The sequence below is a fragment of the Calonectris borealis genome, chromosome 17 (genome assembly GCF_964195595.1).
Source record: "Calonectris borealis chromosome 17, bCalBor7.hap1.2, whole genome shotgun sequence".
Lineage (NCBI taxonomy): Eukaryota > Metazoa > Chordata > Aves > Procellariiformes > Procellariidae > Calonectris > Calonectris borealis.
The window spans coordinates 14,265,183-14,278,565 of record NC_134328.1 but is presented as its reverse complement, the minus strand read 5'-3'; the positions used below and the strand labels follow the sequence as shown (position 1 = coordinate 14,278,565).

General features: G+C 55.1%; 1 protein-coding gene across 1 annotated transcript in view; it reads left to right on the top strand.

The window, feature by feature from the left end:
* LAMA5 (laminin subunit alpha 5) overlaps positions 1-13,383 on the top strand; it is a 95,249-nt gene that overhangs the window by 76,065 nt on the left and 5,801 nt on the right. Inside the window, exons 39-68 of the mRNA XM_075167066.1 lie at positions 93-254; positions 427-528; positions 614-697; positions 962-1,192; positions 1,748-1,861; positions 2,148-2,275; positions 2,507-2,587; positions 3,035-3,249; positions 3,812-3,912; positions 4,406-4,586; positions 4,867-5,010; positions 5,094-5,245; positions 5,322-5,432; positions 5,917-6,028; positions 6,588-6,758; positions 7,649-7,845; positions 7,933-8,049; positions 8,127-8,281; positions 8,490-8,631; positions 8,937-9,039; positions 9,124-9,237; positions 9,357-9,536; positions 9,925-10,067; positions 10,308-10,493; positions 10,789-10,925; positions 11,365-11,518; positions 11,658-11,791; positions 11,916-12,078; positions 12,588-12,719; positions 12,922-13,073. Coding sequence (XP_075023167.1) covers positions 93-254; positions 427-528; positions 614-697; positions 962-1,192; positions 1,748-1,861; positions 2,148-2,275; positions 2,507-2,587; positions 3,035-3,249; positions 3,812-3,912; positions 4,406-4,586; positions 4,867-5,010; positions 5,094-5,245; positions 5,322-5,432; positions 5,917-6,028; positions 6,588-6,758; positions 7,649-7,845; positions 7,933-8,049; positions 8,127-8,281; positions 8,490-8,631; positions 8,937-9,039; positions 9,124-9,237; positions 9,357-9,536; positions 9,925-10,067; positions 10,308-10,493; positions 10,789-10,925; positions 11,365-11,518; positions 11,658-11,791; positions 11,916-12,078; positions 12,588-12,719; positions 12,922-13,073 — 4,298 coding nt within the window. The remainder of the gene's footprint in view (positions 1-92; positions 255-426; positions 529-613; positions 698-961; positions 1,193-1,747; positions 1,862-2,147; positions 2,276-2,506; positions 2,588-3,034; positions 3,250-3,811; positions 3,913-4,405; positions 4,587-4,866; positions 5,011-5,093; positions 5,246-5,321; positions 5,433-5,916; positions 6,029-6,587; positions 6,759-7,648; positions 7,846-7,932; positions 8,050-8,126; positions 8,282-8,489; positions 8,632-8,936; positions 9,040-9,123; positions 9,238-9,356; positions 9,537-9,924; positions 10,068-10,307; positions 10,494-10,788; positions 10,926-11,364; positions 11,519-11,657; positions 11,792-11,915; positions 12,079-12,587; positions 12,720-12,921; positions 13,074-13,383) is intronic.

The window sequence follows — 13,383 nt, the reverse complement described above, 5'->3', positions numbered from 1 at the left end:
CTGCTGCTCTGGGACTTGCTCTTCTGAAGCACCCGCACCCGAATACATTCTGTGGCTCCACCAGAAGATCTATGGTTGCTCTTCCCCCACAGTTCGTCGATATGAACGGGTGGCTCTTGCTGACCAGTGATCGCCAGGAGGTGCCGACGACTCTGAGCCTGCAGGAGCAGCTCCTCCGCGCTGATCTCAAGAACCTCCCGGATGCCTACCAGGAGCTCTACTGGGTTGCACCCAGCTCCTACCTCGGGGACCGGGTAAGAGCACAGTGGCAGCTGGACCAGCAGTCATGCGCATCCCTGAACCCCACCAACACGTGTGCCAGCAGCATGCACACTGACATGCAGCCATTGTTCATGCTCTGATTGAACATAGACAGCTCTGACGCAGCTCATGTGCAGCAACACATGCAATTTGGCTCTCCCTCAGGTTTCCTCCTACGGTGGGCACCTGCGCTATGAGCTTCACTCCGACCCACGGAGGGGTGACGTGTTCATTCCCATGGAGTCCCGCCCAGATGTGATCCTGAAGGTGCAGCCCGAGAAATTTCCTGGTGCCCCCTGCTAATGCACGAGCAGGATGAGGTGGTGACTGACACCTTCCTTGCTTTTCCCAGGGAAATCAGATGAGCATCATGTTTCTGGAAGGCACCTACCCTTCCCCAGGGGACATATATGAAGGCCAGCTGCAGCTGGTGGAGGTGAGTTTGCACACATAAGCGTGTACCAAGTTAAGTGCTCAGATGCTACTGAAAGGACAAGACTAGCATGTAGACAGAAGGGACAATTGCTTTGGGCTCAGTATTTTAGGTGCTGCCTATTGCAGCAGAACTGGCTGTGAATATCCAGGGGCTCTTTTACCTATGCAAAGGGGAGACATCTCAGCAGCAAGGTAGCGAAGGCTGGGCTGTGGATGTTCAGGTGCCTGTGCTTCCTGCCAGTAATGTCAGGTCTTCTCCCACTAGGGTAAGTTCAGGCACACAGAGACGCACAACCCTGTGTCTAGAGAGGAGCTCATGATGGTGCTGGCAAACCTGGAACAGCTGCAGATCCGGGCACTCTTCTCCCAGCTCTCTTCCTCTGTGTCCCTGCGCCGTGTGGTCCTGGAGATGGCGACAGATACAGCTACGGGCATCCGTGCCAGCAATGTGGAGCTGTGCTTTTGCCCAGCTAACTACCAGGGGGACTCCTGCCAGGTAAGGGTGAAAGCAGACGTGCTGCTCCAGGCAGAGGGGAGTCAAACAGTCACATTTTGGGTCTCAGTCACCCCTCGTGCTTGGTGCAGGTGGCAGCCACAGGGTTTGGATGTTTGTGCAAAGCAGTGGTGCCAGAGTACCAGCTTCCAAGCCGACCCCTGAGGGTTGTGCCAGAGGAAGGAACAACATCTCCCAGGTTCCCCCACACCAGCCCGCTCCTGGCTCCCCTCCCACCACAACACAGTGCACCTGGGAGAGGTGCGTTAACTGCATCTGCCCTCTTGGAAGAGGCATGGTGGAGAAATCGTTCAGGTGGTGCACACCAAAATGAAGTGCATGCAGTACCTTGGAATAGGTCCTTCTGTCTGGCCAATTATCTCCTATTGATGAGGAACTGGAATGAGCTGCACTGAAAAATCTTCGTTGTTGCTTTTAATCTCTTCTCCATCAGTACAACCCTGTGGGAATTCTGTCATGGAAACTAAACTATTCTCTTTGCTTTGCCTGAATATATTGGGCTGTTTTTCAGATCTCTGTCTTTTTCTCTGTCCTCAGGAATGTGCTCCAGGTTACTACAGGGACACCAAGGGGCTCTTTCTGGGAAAATGCATCCCATGTCATTGCAATGGCCACTCAGATCAGTGCCTGCCGGGCTCTGGGATATGCCTTGTAAGTAAACAGTGAAGCAGCGTGATATTTTGGAGTTATAAGGTCTGTAGCATGTGATTAAAAAGCTCTTCACATACTAAGTGAGCTGGCAGGGCTGTGCCTGAATTGGAGCATTAGCTGCATGTGCCGTTTCGGGAGTGGTCCTACTCAGGGTCAGCTTAGGGTGAAAGACAGTTCTGGGAAGGAGGAAGTACTGAAGCATCCAGATATCTGGTGAGGAATTCTTTGTGCAACCCGCCATTTCTTGCTGTCAGTGCTGAGCCTGCACCTTGCCTTCTCCTTGCAGAACTGCCAGCACAACACGGAGGGAGACCACTGTGAGCGATGCAAGGATGGCTACGTGGGCAGCCATTCTGCCGAAGAACCCCTACAGTGTGTTGGATGTCCGTGCCCTCTTTCAGTTGCCTCCAACAAGTAAGCACCTTTGGATGGGATTTTCTATTTGGCCTCACTGTGTAACCACTGGGAACCACGCTGTGCCACATCAGAGCACTGGCAGGTGTCCCAATTCCAGCCTTGTCCATGACCCCAAACCATGTCCATGGCCTCTTACCCACGGCCCCAGCGGCCCAAACCGAGTGATCAGCTCCCCTGGCACCACGTCAGGGGGAACGGCACCTTCCTGTTCACCCCTTGTCGTTTCAGTTTTGCCATCGGTTGTGTCCACAAGGGCTCCAACACACAGTGCCTCTGCAAGCCCGGCTACGCTGGACCCCACTGTGAGCGGTAAGGGTGATGGCACCCACGTTTCTGAGGCCATGCACACCCAAGTCCCGTGTAGCCACTGCTGTGGCAGAAGTAAAGTTCTCCTAGTAGAGACTGCAAAGGAAACGGTTGGCTCTGCCCCCAGTGCGCTTTGCTCTGGCAGGATTTCTTTCAATCCTTTTCAGCCTGCAAATGCCCTATTGCTGTCTCCACTGCTGATATGTTGTGTTACCATGGGTGTATTACTTAGCTGTGCTTTGCCTTGACTTGCAGTCTGTGATAAAGGCACCTTTCTGGGGTATCGTGAGGCAAAATACAGAGTGCTTTGAGATCCCCGAGGGTTGCAGCAGTTACAAGTGCTGGATGCTCGCACTGTTAAAGTTGCACAAGACTCAAGCATGGTGCAGGCATGAGCTGTCAGATCCCCCCCAATGCCTGGCTGTGTTTTAACATGCCGTATTTTTCCAGGTGTGCCCCAGGATACTACGGCAATCCGATGGTGATTGGCAGCTCGTGCCAGCCCTGCGACTGCAGTGGGAACACGGATCCCAACATGCTGTTCAGCAGCTGCGACTCCCTGACAGGCGCCTGCACGGGGTGCATGCACCACACGGCCGGCACGCGGTGCGAGGTCTGCACCCCCGGCTACTACGGGGATGCGGTGGCAGCCAAGAACTGCACACGTGAGTGGGGCAGGCAGCAAGCACTGGGAGAAAAGATGGACAGACTGACTGTGGACGTGTTTAGCACCTTAGCCAGGCTGTGTGTTGCCCTGATGAGTCACGCGCTTGGTTGCACACATTGCAGGCATCCTCCAAAGGCAATAATAAGAAAAAAAACAACTCCAAAAACCTGCCCTCCAGCATCACAGCTCTATAACCTCCAATCCACCCCCGAATGCGAGCCACCAAACCACACCCAGGCTGGAACGGTCTTGCCCCAAGCAGCTACCGCAGCAGCGGTGCTGGCACTCCCTGAGGAGTGTGGGTTTGCACAGCCCACTCCCAGCACTGCTCATCTCCCTCTGAGGAACAGCAGCCAAATTGCAGCTCACAAAAGGGGGTCTGCCCTGGGCAGGTGTCATGGGAATAAGTTGTCAGCAGGGGAAATCCAAGAGGAAAGAGGCTCTGTCTTTGCTCTGACTGTGATAGATAAGGGAGAAGTAGGATTCCCTGTCAAGAATAAGGTTTGTGAGTGGCTGAGCAGTCTCCTTGGCATATAACTGGGTGTATTTTTCCCTGGCAGAGTGCAACTGTTCACCTTGTGGGACAGAGTCGTGCCATCCACAAACGGGCCAGTGCTTCTGCAAGACTGGAGTGACAGGCCAGCACTGCGACCGCTGCGAGGTGAGGGATGTCTGCATACTGGGCTGGTGCCTGTCCTTGGAACGGGGATGAGGGGCAGCCCCGGTGTGTCGTCCCCAGGCCTGTGAGCAGAGCGGTGCTGGCAGCTATGCTGTCAGCCAGGTGGTTAAGACTGGATTTCGCCTATGCATGGCGAAAGCCTATTAAAGATCTGGCAGTAAGCGATGGCGGCAGGATTCCGCTGCAGCCTGGTTAGTAATGTGGTACCACATTGGGAAACTGCAATAAACCCCATTTCCCTGCATGCATCCAGTGTGGGCGTTGCAGGGCAAGGGCAGGTTTGCAGGGCAGTGCTGTGGTGTGTCTGGGCTCTTACTGCAGCTCCATGTTTTTGCCATGTTGATATGAGTTTTGTGGTGATGAAAACACTCCTAGAAACCAAGACTGGGGTCCCACATTGCCTCAGCCTGCCCCAGGAGGGAGGCATGCATGCCCTCTTGCTGAACAGGGCACCCGCTGCTCTGCTTTTCCCTAGGAGGGGTACTACGGCTTTGAGGGATGCTCCGGCTGCCAGAGGTGTGACTGCGACATCGGTGCTGTGGGGAGCAGCTGCCACGCGCAGACCGGCCAGTGCAGCTGCCTGCCTGGCGTCAGCGGCTCACGCTGCCAGCAATGCGCCCCAGGCTACTGGGGCTTCAGCGAGAGCGGCTGTACAAGTGAGTCCTGCTTCCCGGGCGTTGGGTCCCACACGTGGAGGAGTGGGACAAGGCATTGGTGGCACATGTGCTAATTGAATGGTTAAAGGTGGAAAACAACTGACTGCTGTCTGAGTTCTGTGCATGTTGCTAGGTTGCACAGGGAAACCCGCAGCAGTGGCATGTAGATAAGCAGGGATGCAATTGCACAGCTGGAATAAAATCACCCCTTCCCCTCCCTCCGGGGTGGCAAGAGCACAAAATGATGCCGCGGGCGTTTCCCTGTTATTAAACTCGGCAGAGTGCGAGTGCAGAGGGGGCTCCTGCGACCCACGCACTGGGGAGTGCACCTGCTCCAACGGGCTGACAGGGAAGCAGTGCGACGTCTGCATGCATGAGTACGAGATCCCCGTGGCAAACAGTCCAGACGGTGTAAGGTGTGAAGGTCTGTATCCTGCAGTCCGGGGGAAAGAGGCGAGGAAAGCCCCAGGAAAGAGTCCTGTGCTGACCATTCCGTTCCCCTGGCAGTGTGCGACAGCTGTGTCCTGCTTCTCCTGGAGGATCTGCAGAGCATCGAGATGTCCTTCCCCTCCATTCGCAGCCAGCTGGTCAACCTCAACGCCAGCTCCATCGCCTGGGCTCGCCTCCACGGTCTCAACAGCACTATGGCAAATGTTGCTGTATGTGGAAGGTTTAACATCACTTTGTGCCCATGTTTCCCGGCCCGTTGGCCTGATTTCGGCTCTTTTTTTCCAGAACCAGCTGCGTGAGTACCAGAGAGCCGTGAACAAGGTTAGGCAAAGGGCTGACGAACTGGAGGATGAGAACGTGGACCTCACACAGGACTTGAACGCGCTGCAGCACAAAGTAGGGTATTTCTCTATCATCCTTTGCCAGAGCACGAGTTCCTCCTTTTACCTAAAATTAGGGCTCTGAAGGCTGTGAAGAGTCTAGTTCAGGCAGGATGGATCTCCTGCCCAGCCAGCGCTAGGCTTGGGGGTTGGCGTCTCTTACTTAGATGCTTAGCCTGCCCTGGCTCCAGGGCTTTTCCTGTGTTAAGAGTGCAGGACAGTGCTGTCCTCTGTGGTCTTCGGACTGTTTCAGGATCCAGAACCTGTTATATTGGAGCTGCATTTATTGCTTGTGCTTCTCTGAAGGTGCTAAATAAGACCATCGCTAAATGCATCGTAGGTGAGCAGCACAGGGCAGGCTGTTGGAGGAGACGTGGTTCAAGAACCTCAAAAGTTGCACATTCCTAAGCCTTATGTGCCTTTTGGGAACATCTTTCCTGCTGACAGATCACATAAAACATAGTCTCGTACTTCAGCTAAGCCAGTGGTTTTTGTTGTAGATGACAATGACTCACAGAGAAGCAAACCGGATTGAGCAGCACACGAGGGAGACTTACCAGAGGGGGGAGCAGCTCCTGCTAAATATCCAAAGCATTCAGAAAGGCATTGCAGGTAGGTAAAGAAGGGTCTCTGCTTTGTGGGTTTTTCCTGCTGGGAATGCCATGCTCTTGCTTTCAAACAGCACTGAGTACTGCATCACTTAGAAAGAGCCGTGGAGAAAACAAGGGGAAATACAAATGAAATGGAGGTCCCTGCAGAATTCTGGCTGTTCAGGTAGACCAGGCTTACTGTGAGTCCCAGCTGTTTGGCTAAACACAATCTTGGGAAAAAACACATTAAACTTGCACAAATCTTATTAAAATGCATAAAACCAGGGCAGTCTGCACTACTGCTTCAGGAGAGATTTAGCAAAACAGGGAGTGACTGCATCTAGGAGAGGAAGTAAAGCCACAAAAAGGTGCTTAGGATGTAGCATGCGTTACTGTAACGGTCAAAGAGACAGAAACGTGGGGCAATACCTTTGAGTGATCTCAAGCAATTCGGGTGCCTGAGTGCTGCGTGAAAGCTGGCTGCAGTTTGTTGAGGGTGATGTAAGACAGGAAGGATCTCGGGGGGATTATGAAGGACCTGGGTTGGTCAATGCTAATGGGAGATCTGGATTTCTCTGCAGATTTGGTGCAGCAGATGGCCAGGTTTGGGGCAGCAAACGCCAGCACCACCTCCACTGAGGAGTTTCGTCAGAAGATGGCCGAGGTTGAAAGAATGCTCAGGGAGATGAAGGAGCGGAGTCTGGGCAGCCAGGAGGAGCTGGCAAGGCGCGAGCATGAGGAGGCTCAGAAGTGTGAGTCTGGCTCAGTGGCATGGGACAGGGCTGCACAGATCCTGCTGGGTCTAGCCATTCCTCAAAACCTGGCTTGGAGCTCATGTGAACACCACACATCATGGTCATGTTAATAAAACAGGCATCCCCAACAAGTTTTACGGTAGTTTTAGGATCCCCTGTAACACTCCATTTATGGTTCCTTTTCGCTTGAGGTGAATTTTAGAGCAGATTGTACTAGCTGGGTCGTTCTGTTTGATGACCAAAAATGACAACCCTTAGAACCAGGAGTTACCATTATTATGTACGCATCACGTGGTTGTGAATAAGTCACCCCATGTTTCTTCATATTCGCTGTCCCAGGAAAGGGGTCCAGAGTAACAGCCAGCAGCCCACCACCCTCAGCAGCTCTGCCATCCTGAGGGCATCCCTTGCAGGAGCAAGGGCTTGGATTGTGTTCCCACAAAAAGCCCCACTACATAACCAGGCACGCTGGCGCTGCGAGGAGCAAGCGCTTCTGATTAATAGGCAGCGGCAAAACATAGTTCAGTAGCTGAAAGCTGGAATTGTAAACTTGCCCTTGCTAGAAATAAGTAATTTTTCACAGTGGGAGTAATCAAGCACTGGAACAGGCCCCAGGTGGGGTTTGTCCACCATCTGGAGCCTTTCAGGCATGGCTGGGTGTCTTTCTGAAAGAGATCCCATCCCTCTCACCAGCACTGGGGGTTTGGAGACAATTTTGGATGAGATCCTGTGCTATGCAGGCTGAAAGAGGGAGGGAAGATGGTCACTTCTGGCCTTGATACCTGCGAAGTGAGACCAGAACCAGGCTTTTCAACAGCCAAGCACAGAAAGAGCCTTTTAACACAGGAGGATGAATTAGCAACAGTTCTCATCTCCTCCATCCTCAGTGCTGCATCAGGTGAAGAGTGAGCTGCATGCCCGCTGGGAATCCAACCAGGACCTGGTGAGCAGCATCCGGGACCGGCTGGCTCAGCACAGCTCCCAGCTGATGGATCTCCGCGACGCCCTCAACGAAGCTGTGAACAAAACCAGGCAGACGGAGGACTTGAACAGCCTGAACCGCAACAACTTGGAGGAGAGTCAGGTAGACCTTCACCAGGTGGTCCCGTACTGCCATGCAGTGAGGAGGGGCCTGCCCCGGCCCTGCCTAACCCTGCGTCTGTGTGTCTAGCAAAAGAGCCGTGAACTCCAAAAGCAGCATGCACTGGTGCAGGAGACCCTGAGGATGGCCAAGGACTCCCTGGCCCAGGTCTCCGACTTCCTACAGAAGATGGAGAGTGCGAAGGAGGTGAGTGATGGAGGTACTTTGGCATGGGCAGAGTGTGAGGGGGTGGCAGCCCTCAGGAGTGATGTGTGTCCTTGCAGGCATATGAGAAACTGGCAGCCTTGCTGGATGGGGCGAAGCTGCCCCTGACTGAGCGGGTCAAGAAGTTCTCCCCAGCCAGCAGCAAGATCCCCATCGTGGAGCAGGCAGAGGAGCATGCCCGGCTCCTGGATGAGCTCGCAAGGAACCTGTCCAGGTGAGGCACTGGTCCTGACATTCAGCAGTTAGGCCATCTCCTACGAAACTGCAGCCATGGCAGGGGAGCAGCGGGGTGCCATCTCCAAAGCTTTATGCTGGAGAACATGTTGTGATGAGGCACCCAGAGGGGTTTGTCTGTGGGGACATGGGCAAGAGCCCAGCCTGAGCGGTCTCCGTGGACTTGATGGCTTCGTCTTCCAACACAGCATTATCCAGGGCACAAACCAGGATGGCTTTATCCAGCGGGCGATTGATGCCTCTAATGCCTACGCCAGCATCATTGAAGCTGTGAAAAAAGCCGAGCGAGCAGCCCACGATGCTGATGAGGCAGCCGGCGAGGCTTTGATGGTACGTGCTGCGGGGAGTCCTGTGAAGACGAGCAAAAACCAAACTCCCTCGACAGTCCTCCAGCTTTTAACGCCTACACGTAGGGCTCTGCTGCCCCTTCCCTCTAAGACTTGAGCACTTTGTTCTGTGCCAGAGAGCAGAGCCTCTGCCATAGCTGGGGCCAGACTCTGGGGGTTTGGGTCTCCCCATCACGCCCCAGCAGCACGCCCCACTGCAGTTGTCTGAACAAGCATTTTTGTGTGCAGTCAGGGCCAAAGACTGGAATTCCTCTTCAGACTCCCAGGCAGTGCATGTTTGTTTTACAGAATGTCATATCAGAAAATCTCGGGGCCATCTCTAAAGAGCTGAAGAGGAACAGCAGCAACCTGGAGGAGGCTGTGAGGAGAGAGCAGAGAAAACTCAATGAGGGTGAGAGAGGCTTCTTGCAGGGTGTGATGTCCTTCAGGCTGGACTGAGATCCAGCACACAACATATGCATTTCTTTAATTGCAGCTATTAAAGGCACTCTGCAGACAGCAAAAGACAAGCTGGCTGACCTCCGTGTGAAGAAGGAGCAGCTCCTGAGCCAGCTCCAGTCTGTGCAGGACATGCTCGGCAGGGACCAAGGTTTGTTTGGGGTAGCTAGACTGGTTCTCTCTGCTCCCTTCCTCGCACCCAGGCTGTGACCCAAGGGTGCTTCCTCCCTGCTCCTGGCCATCCCAGAGGTTTTCCTCCTTTCTTTCCAGAGGACACGAAAGAGATGATCCAGAATGCTAAAGCAGCAGCTACCGAGGCCAACGAAACAGCTGCGAGAGTGGAAGATACCCTGAGCACCATGAAGAAGAATCTGGATGAGTGGAAAGACCAGTACGGAGACCTTCGAAATGAAGACCTGAACCAGGCAGTCCAGGATGCCAGGAAATCTGGTGAGTGCTGAGCCTGCTGGGCTGCCAGGGCTGAGTCTGGCATGAGCCAGTGCAAGGACAGATGACCCCAGAGGGCTCTGTGCTTTTGGAAGCTGTGCTTTGCAAGAGTAGAGGGAGGTAGCAGCCAATACTGGGTGCTTTAAGTCCTGTCCCTTTATTTTTTTTCTTTCCTTGCAGTGTCTATATCTTTATAGACACTTTACTGCAGGAGATTGCATGCACTAGAGCATTTTCACAACCCCCCATCAGGGCTGCTGGATTTAGGGGATCATTCTGTGACTCTGCTCCCAGCAACCGCTGCTTTGACTTGCGTGTCTCAAAACTGCCTGAGCTTTCCATCTCCCTTCCTCACTAACCTTCAAAACCCCTGGCTCCTCTCCAACTGCAGTGTCCAGCCTGGAAAGCACCATCCCGCTGCTGCTGGGGAAGCTGAGCAGCCTGGAGAACAGGAGGAACAAGAACGCCACCGTGTCAGAGAACATTGTGCGGATCCGACAGCTCATCACGCAGGCGAGGAATGCTGCCAGCAAGGTAGGGTCATGGGAGGGTGAGGACTGTGCAGGGGGTGCCAGGGGCTTGGGGTGAATGAGGGCTTACCTGAGGGTAGTATGCAAATGGGAGGGGTATCTAGAAGAGTTCTGGGGCCACCAGGCAGGGTCCCTTTCTCATGGGAAGATGCCAGAAAATGCTTTGACTTGGTAGAGCTGGCAATGACAAGAGAGGCAGCAGCAGTGGTTTCAGTACCATGGGTTTGGATTTCTCTCCCTCCAGGTGAAAGTCCCCATGAAGTTCAATGGCAGCTCAGGTGTGCAGGTCCGGATGCCCAGCAACCTGCAGGATTTGGCAGCCTATACGTCCCTCAAATTCTACATCCAAAACCCCGAGCCCAGGAGCCGGCAGCGTCGGCAGGACGGGACAGAGGAGGGGCGGTTCGTGTTGTACCTGGGCAGCCGGGAGGTGAGAGGGGGCTGTGCGGGCAGGAGGAGGGCAGCGGGAGCCCATGTTGGTAGCATCAATGGGGGATCACACCTGGACGTCAGCTCCTCTCCCTTCGCCTGCTCCCTGAGGGTCTTTGTGGGGAACACGAACAGGCCCTGGGTGCAGCCATCAGCCTGGCTGGAGGTGGATGGGGAGAGCAGTGCGAATGGGGGTGCTTGGCCAGTGCAGCCCTGGCAGCATCAGGGAGAGCATCGCTTGGCGCTCCCGCCTGTCCTGAATGCCGACGTGTGGCCCTGTCTCTCCCTGCATTCAGGCTGCTGGAGACTACCTGGGCATCGTGCTCAAGGACCGCAAAGTACAGTGGGTCTACAAACTGGGTGATGAGGAGCCAGCTTCCCTAACCGTCGACGAGGATATTGGAGAGCAGTTTGCCACCATCAGCATCAACAGGTAGGAGACTGATGGGACACATCCCGAGGAAGTTCAGCAGGAGACTGTCCCTGCAGTGGATGCAGGTAGTGCTATGCCCAAGCCCAGACAGGCCTTGAGCTTGCAGAGGTGCAGTAGACGCCATCATCCAGTCATCCCCAAATGATCAACACTGAGATGCCTCAAAAAAACTAGCAGAGAGATGGTGTCTTACCAGGTCATGGAGGGTCTGAGGGTTCCTGCAGGAGAGGAAAGGTGAAGCTCATCATGGTGGGTCCATTCAGCCTTGTGGCAGTGCTGATAACATGAGTGCTGACTCCTTTCAATGCACTGCTGCTGTGGGGCTCCCCAGGGGGACATGCACCCCTTTTTGGTGTGGGGAGGCTCTTTGCTTAGGGAGGGCAGGGTTTGCTCCTCTTTGGGGGTCTCCCCTTGTCTTGACCATCCCTCCCTCCTGCAGGATCCTGCAGTATGGGCACATGTCAGTGATCGTGGAGAGACAGACGGTGCACGAGACCAAGGGAGACAGTGTGGCCAAGGGGGAGCAGGGGCTGCTCAACCTCGATCCACGCAACGTGGTCTTCTACGTGGGTGGCTACCCATCCAGCTTCACGGTGAGACAGGCAGCAGGGAGGGAGGCTCGGTTTTCTAGAAAGTATCAGCAATACCTTTGGAGCTTCTTGGGGGGGAACCCCTTGATTTCATGGGAAAACCAGGATCAAACTTGCCCTGACTGTCTGGTTTCATTCCCAGCCTCCTCCTACTTTGCGCTATCCCAACTACCGTGGGTGCCTGGAGCTGGACACACTGAACGAGGAGGTGGTGAGCCTGTACAACTTCCAACGCACCTTCCAGGTGGATACCACTGCCGAGAAGCCCTGTGCAAGGTAGGACACCGTGCCCAGGCCGGGGGCAGCTCTGGTCCCTGGCACTTACCCTGACCCTTGGCTGCCCCAGAGCATGGCAGTTGGCTTTGGAGTGATGCCTTGGGCCTCTTCTCACGTGACTCAGGTCCAAGTCCACAGGAGACCCCTGGTTGACTGACGGCTCCTACTTTGATGGCACTGGTTACGCAGAGATCAAGTTTGAGAGCCAGTTTGGCACGACCAAGCGCTTCGAGCAGGAGATCCGGGTGGTGTCCTACAATGGCATCCTCTTCTTCCTGGAGAATCAGGCAGGTGCTTGCTCCCCTGAGGAGCCTTCACCCCTCAGCCAGTGGGCTAGGACAACCCCAGGCCCACTTGCAGGCATTCCCAGTTCAAGGCCCAGGGGAGAAGAGGGCTTTGGAGATGGCAGTGCTACTTGGAGCAGCATTTCTGCCCTGTTGTTAAAAGCCACAAGAGGGGTGGACCCAGACCTCACAGCAGAGACAATCACTTGTCTGGTTTGGAGGGACTCCCCTGAACTCCAAGAGCACCCACACACAGACCCTCCGAGCCGGGCCAGGGTTCACTGGGGCAGGCAGTGCTGCGAGGAGCATTTCCAGCCTGGGGGTGCCATCCTTGTGCCCTGGCACAGGGCTGCTGTTTGCAGATAAATCCCCAATAATTGTCGCAGTGATGCGTCAAGGCACCGGCAGCGGGACCTGCTCCCACCGGTGCTAACGGGCAGGCTGGGCTCAGCACCACAGCTGCATGCTGGGCACCAGGACGTGGGGCTGAGTGTCCGTCCTGCCTCCCCCAGGGTCAGTTCCTGTGTCTGGCCATCCGGGATGGGAAGCTGGTGCTTTACTATGACTTCAGCACCGGCCTGGAGATGGCAAAACCCAGCAGCAACTCCTCCTCCCTCACCATCAGCAGCACCACAAACAAAGCGGTAAGGGGAAACAGCCGCCTGCCCGGCTCTCTTGGAGGGCTCCTCATCCAGAGGGTAGGGGGGCATCCGGACCCTTGTTTTTGGCGGGAGAGAGCTGCAAGAAGTTCTTTGACTGGAGCCATGAACTGGACACCTCGTGCTGCCCTCTGTGATGGACATAACTGCCCCAGGCTGGCGGATCATTTTTTTCCTCTGTCTCTAGATCCAGATTTTCCTCCTCAAAATGAATAACAAGAAGCGCATCCTGGTGCGGCTGGAGCGCCTCACCATCTTCATGGTGGAGCAGGAGAACTCCCTGGAGAATGCTGTCTCCTACTACCTGGGTGGTGTGCCCCCAGCTGTGCTGCCCCCCAGGTGGGTCCAGCCTGCGGTGGGGTGGGACGGTCCACATCTTCCCCTCCCGTGTCCCTGGTGGTGGCCCTGGCCCTCTCTCAGCCACCTCCAGGGCTGTTGGGAGCCTGCTGAAGTTCTGGGGGGAGATTCCCTCTTCCTCCCCATCACCATGAGCTTTTGAAGGTGGGACATCTCCGTATCTGGTGAGGGATGAGGTGCTGGTGGGTGTCAACTGAGTCCTCCTTTGTCGTGCTGGGTGCTTTGGAGCAGCTTTGTGCCTGAGGCACTGGAGATACCCGTGGCCATCATGGGTCCTTGGGTCCTTCCCAGG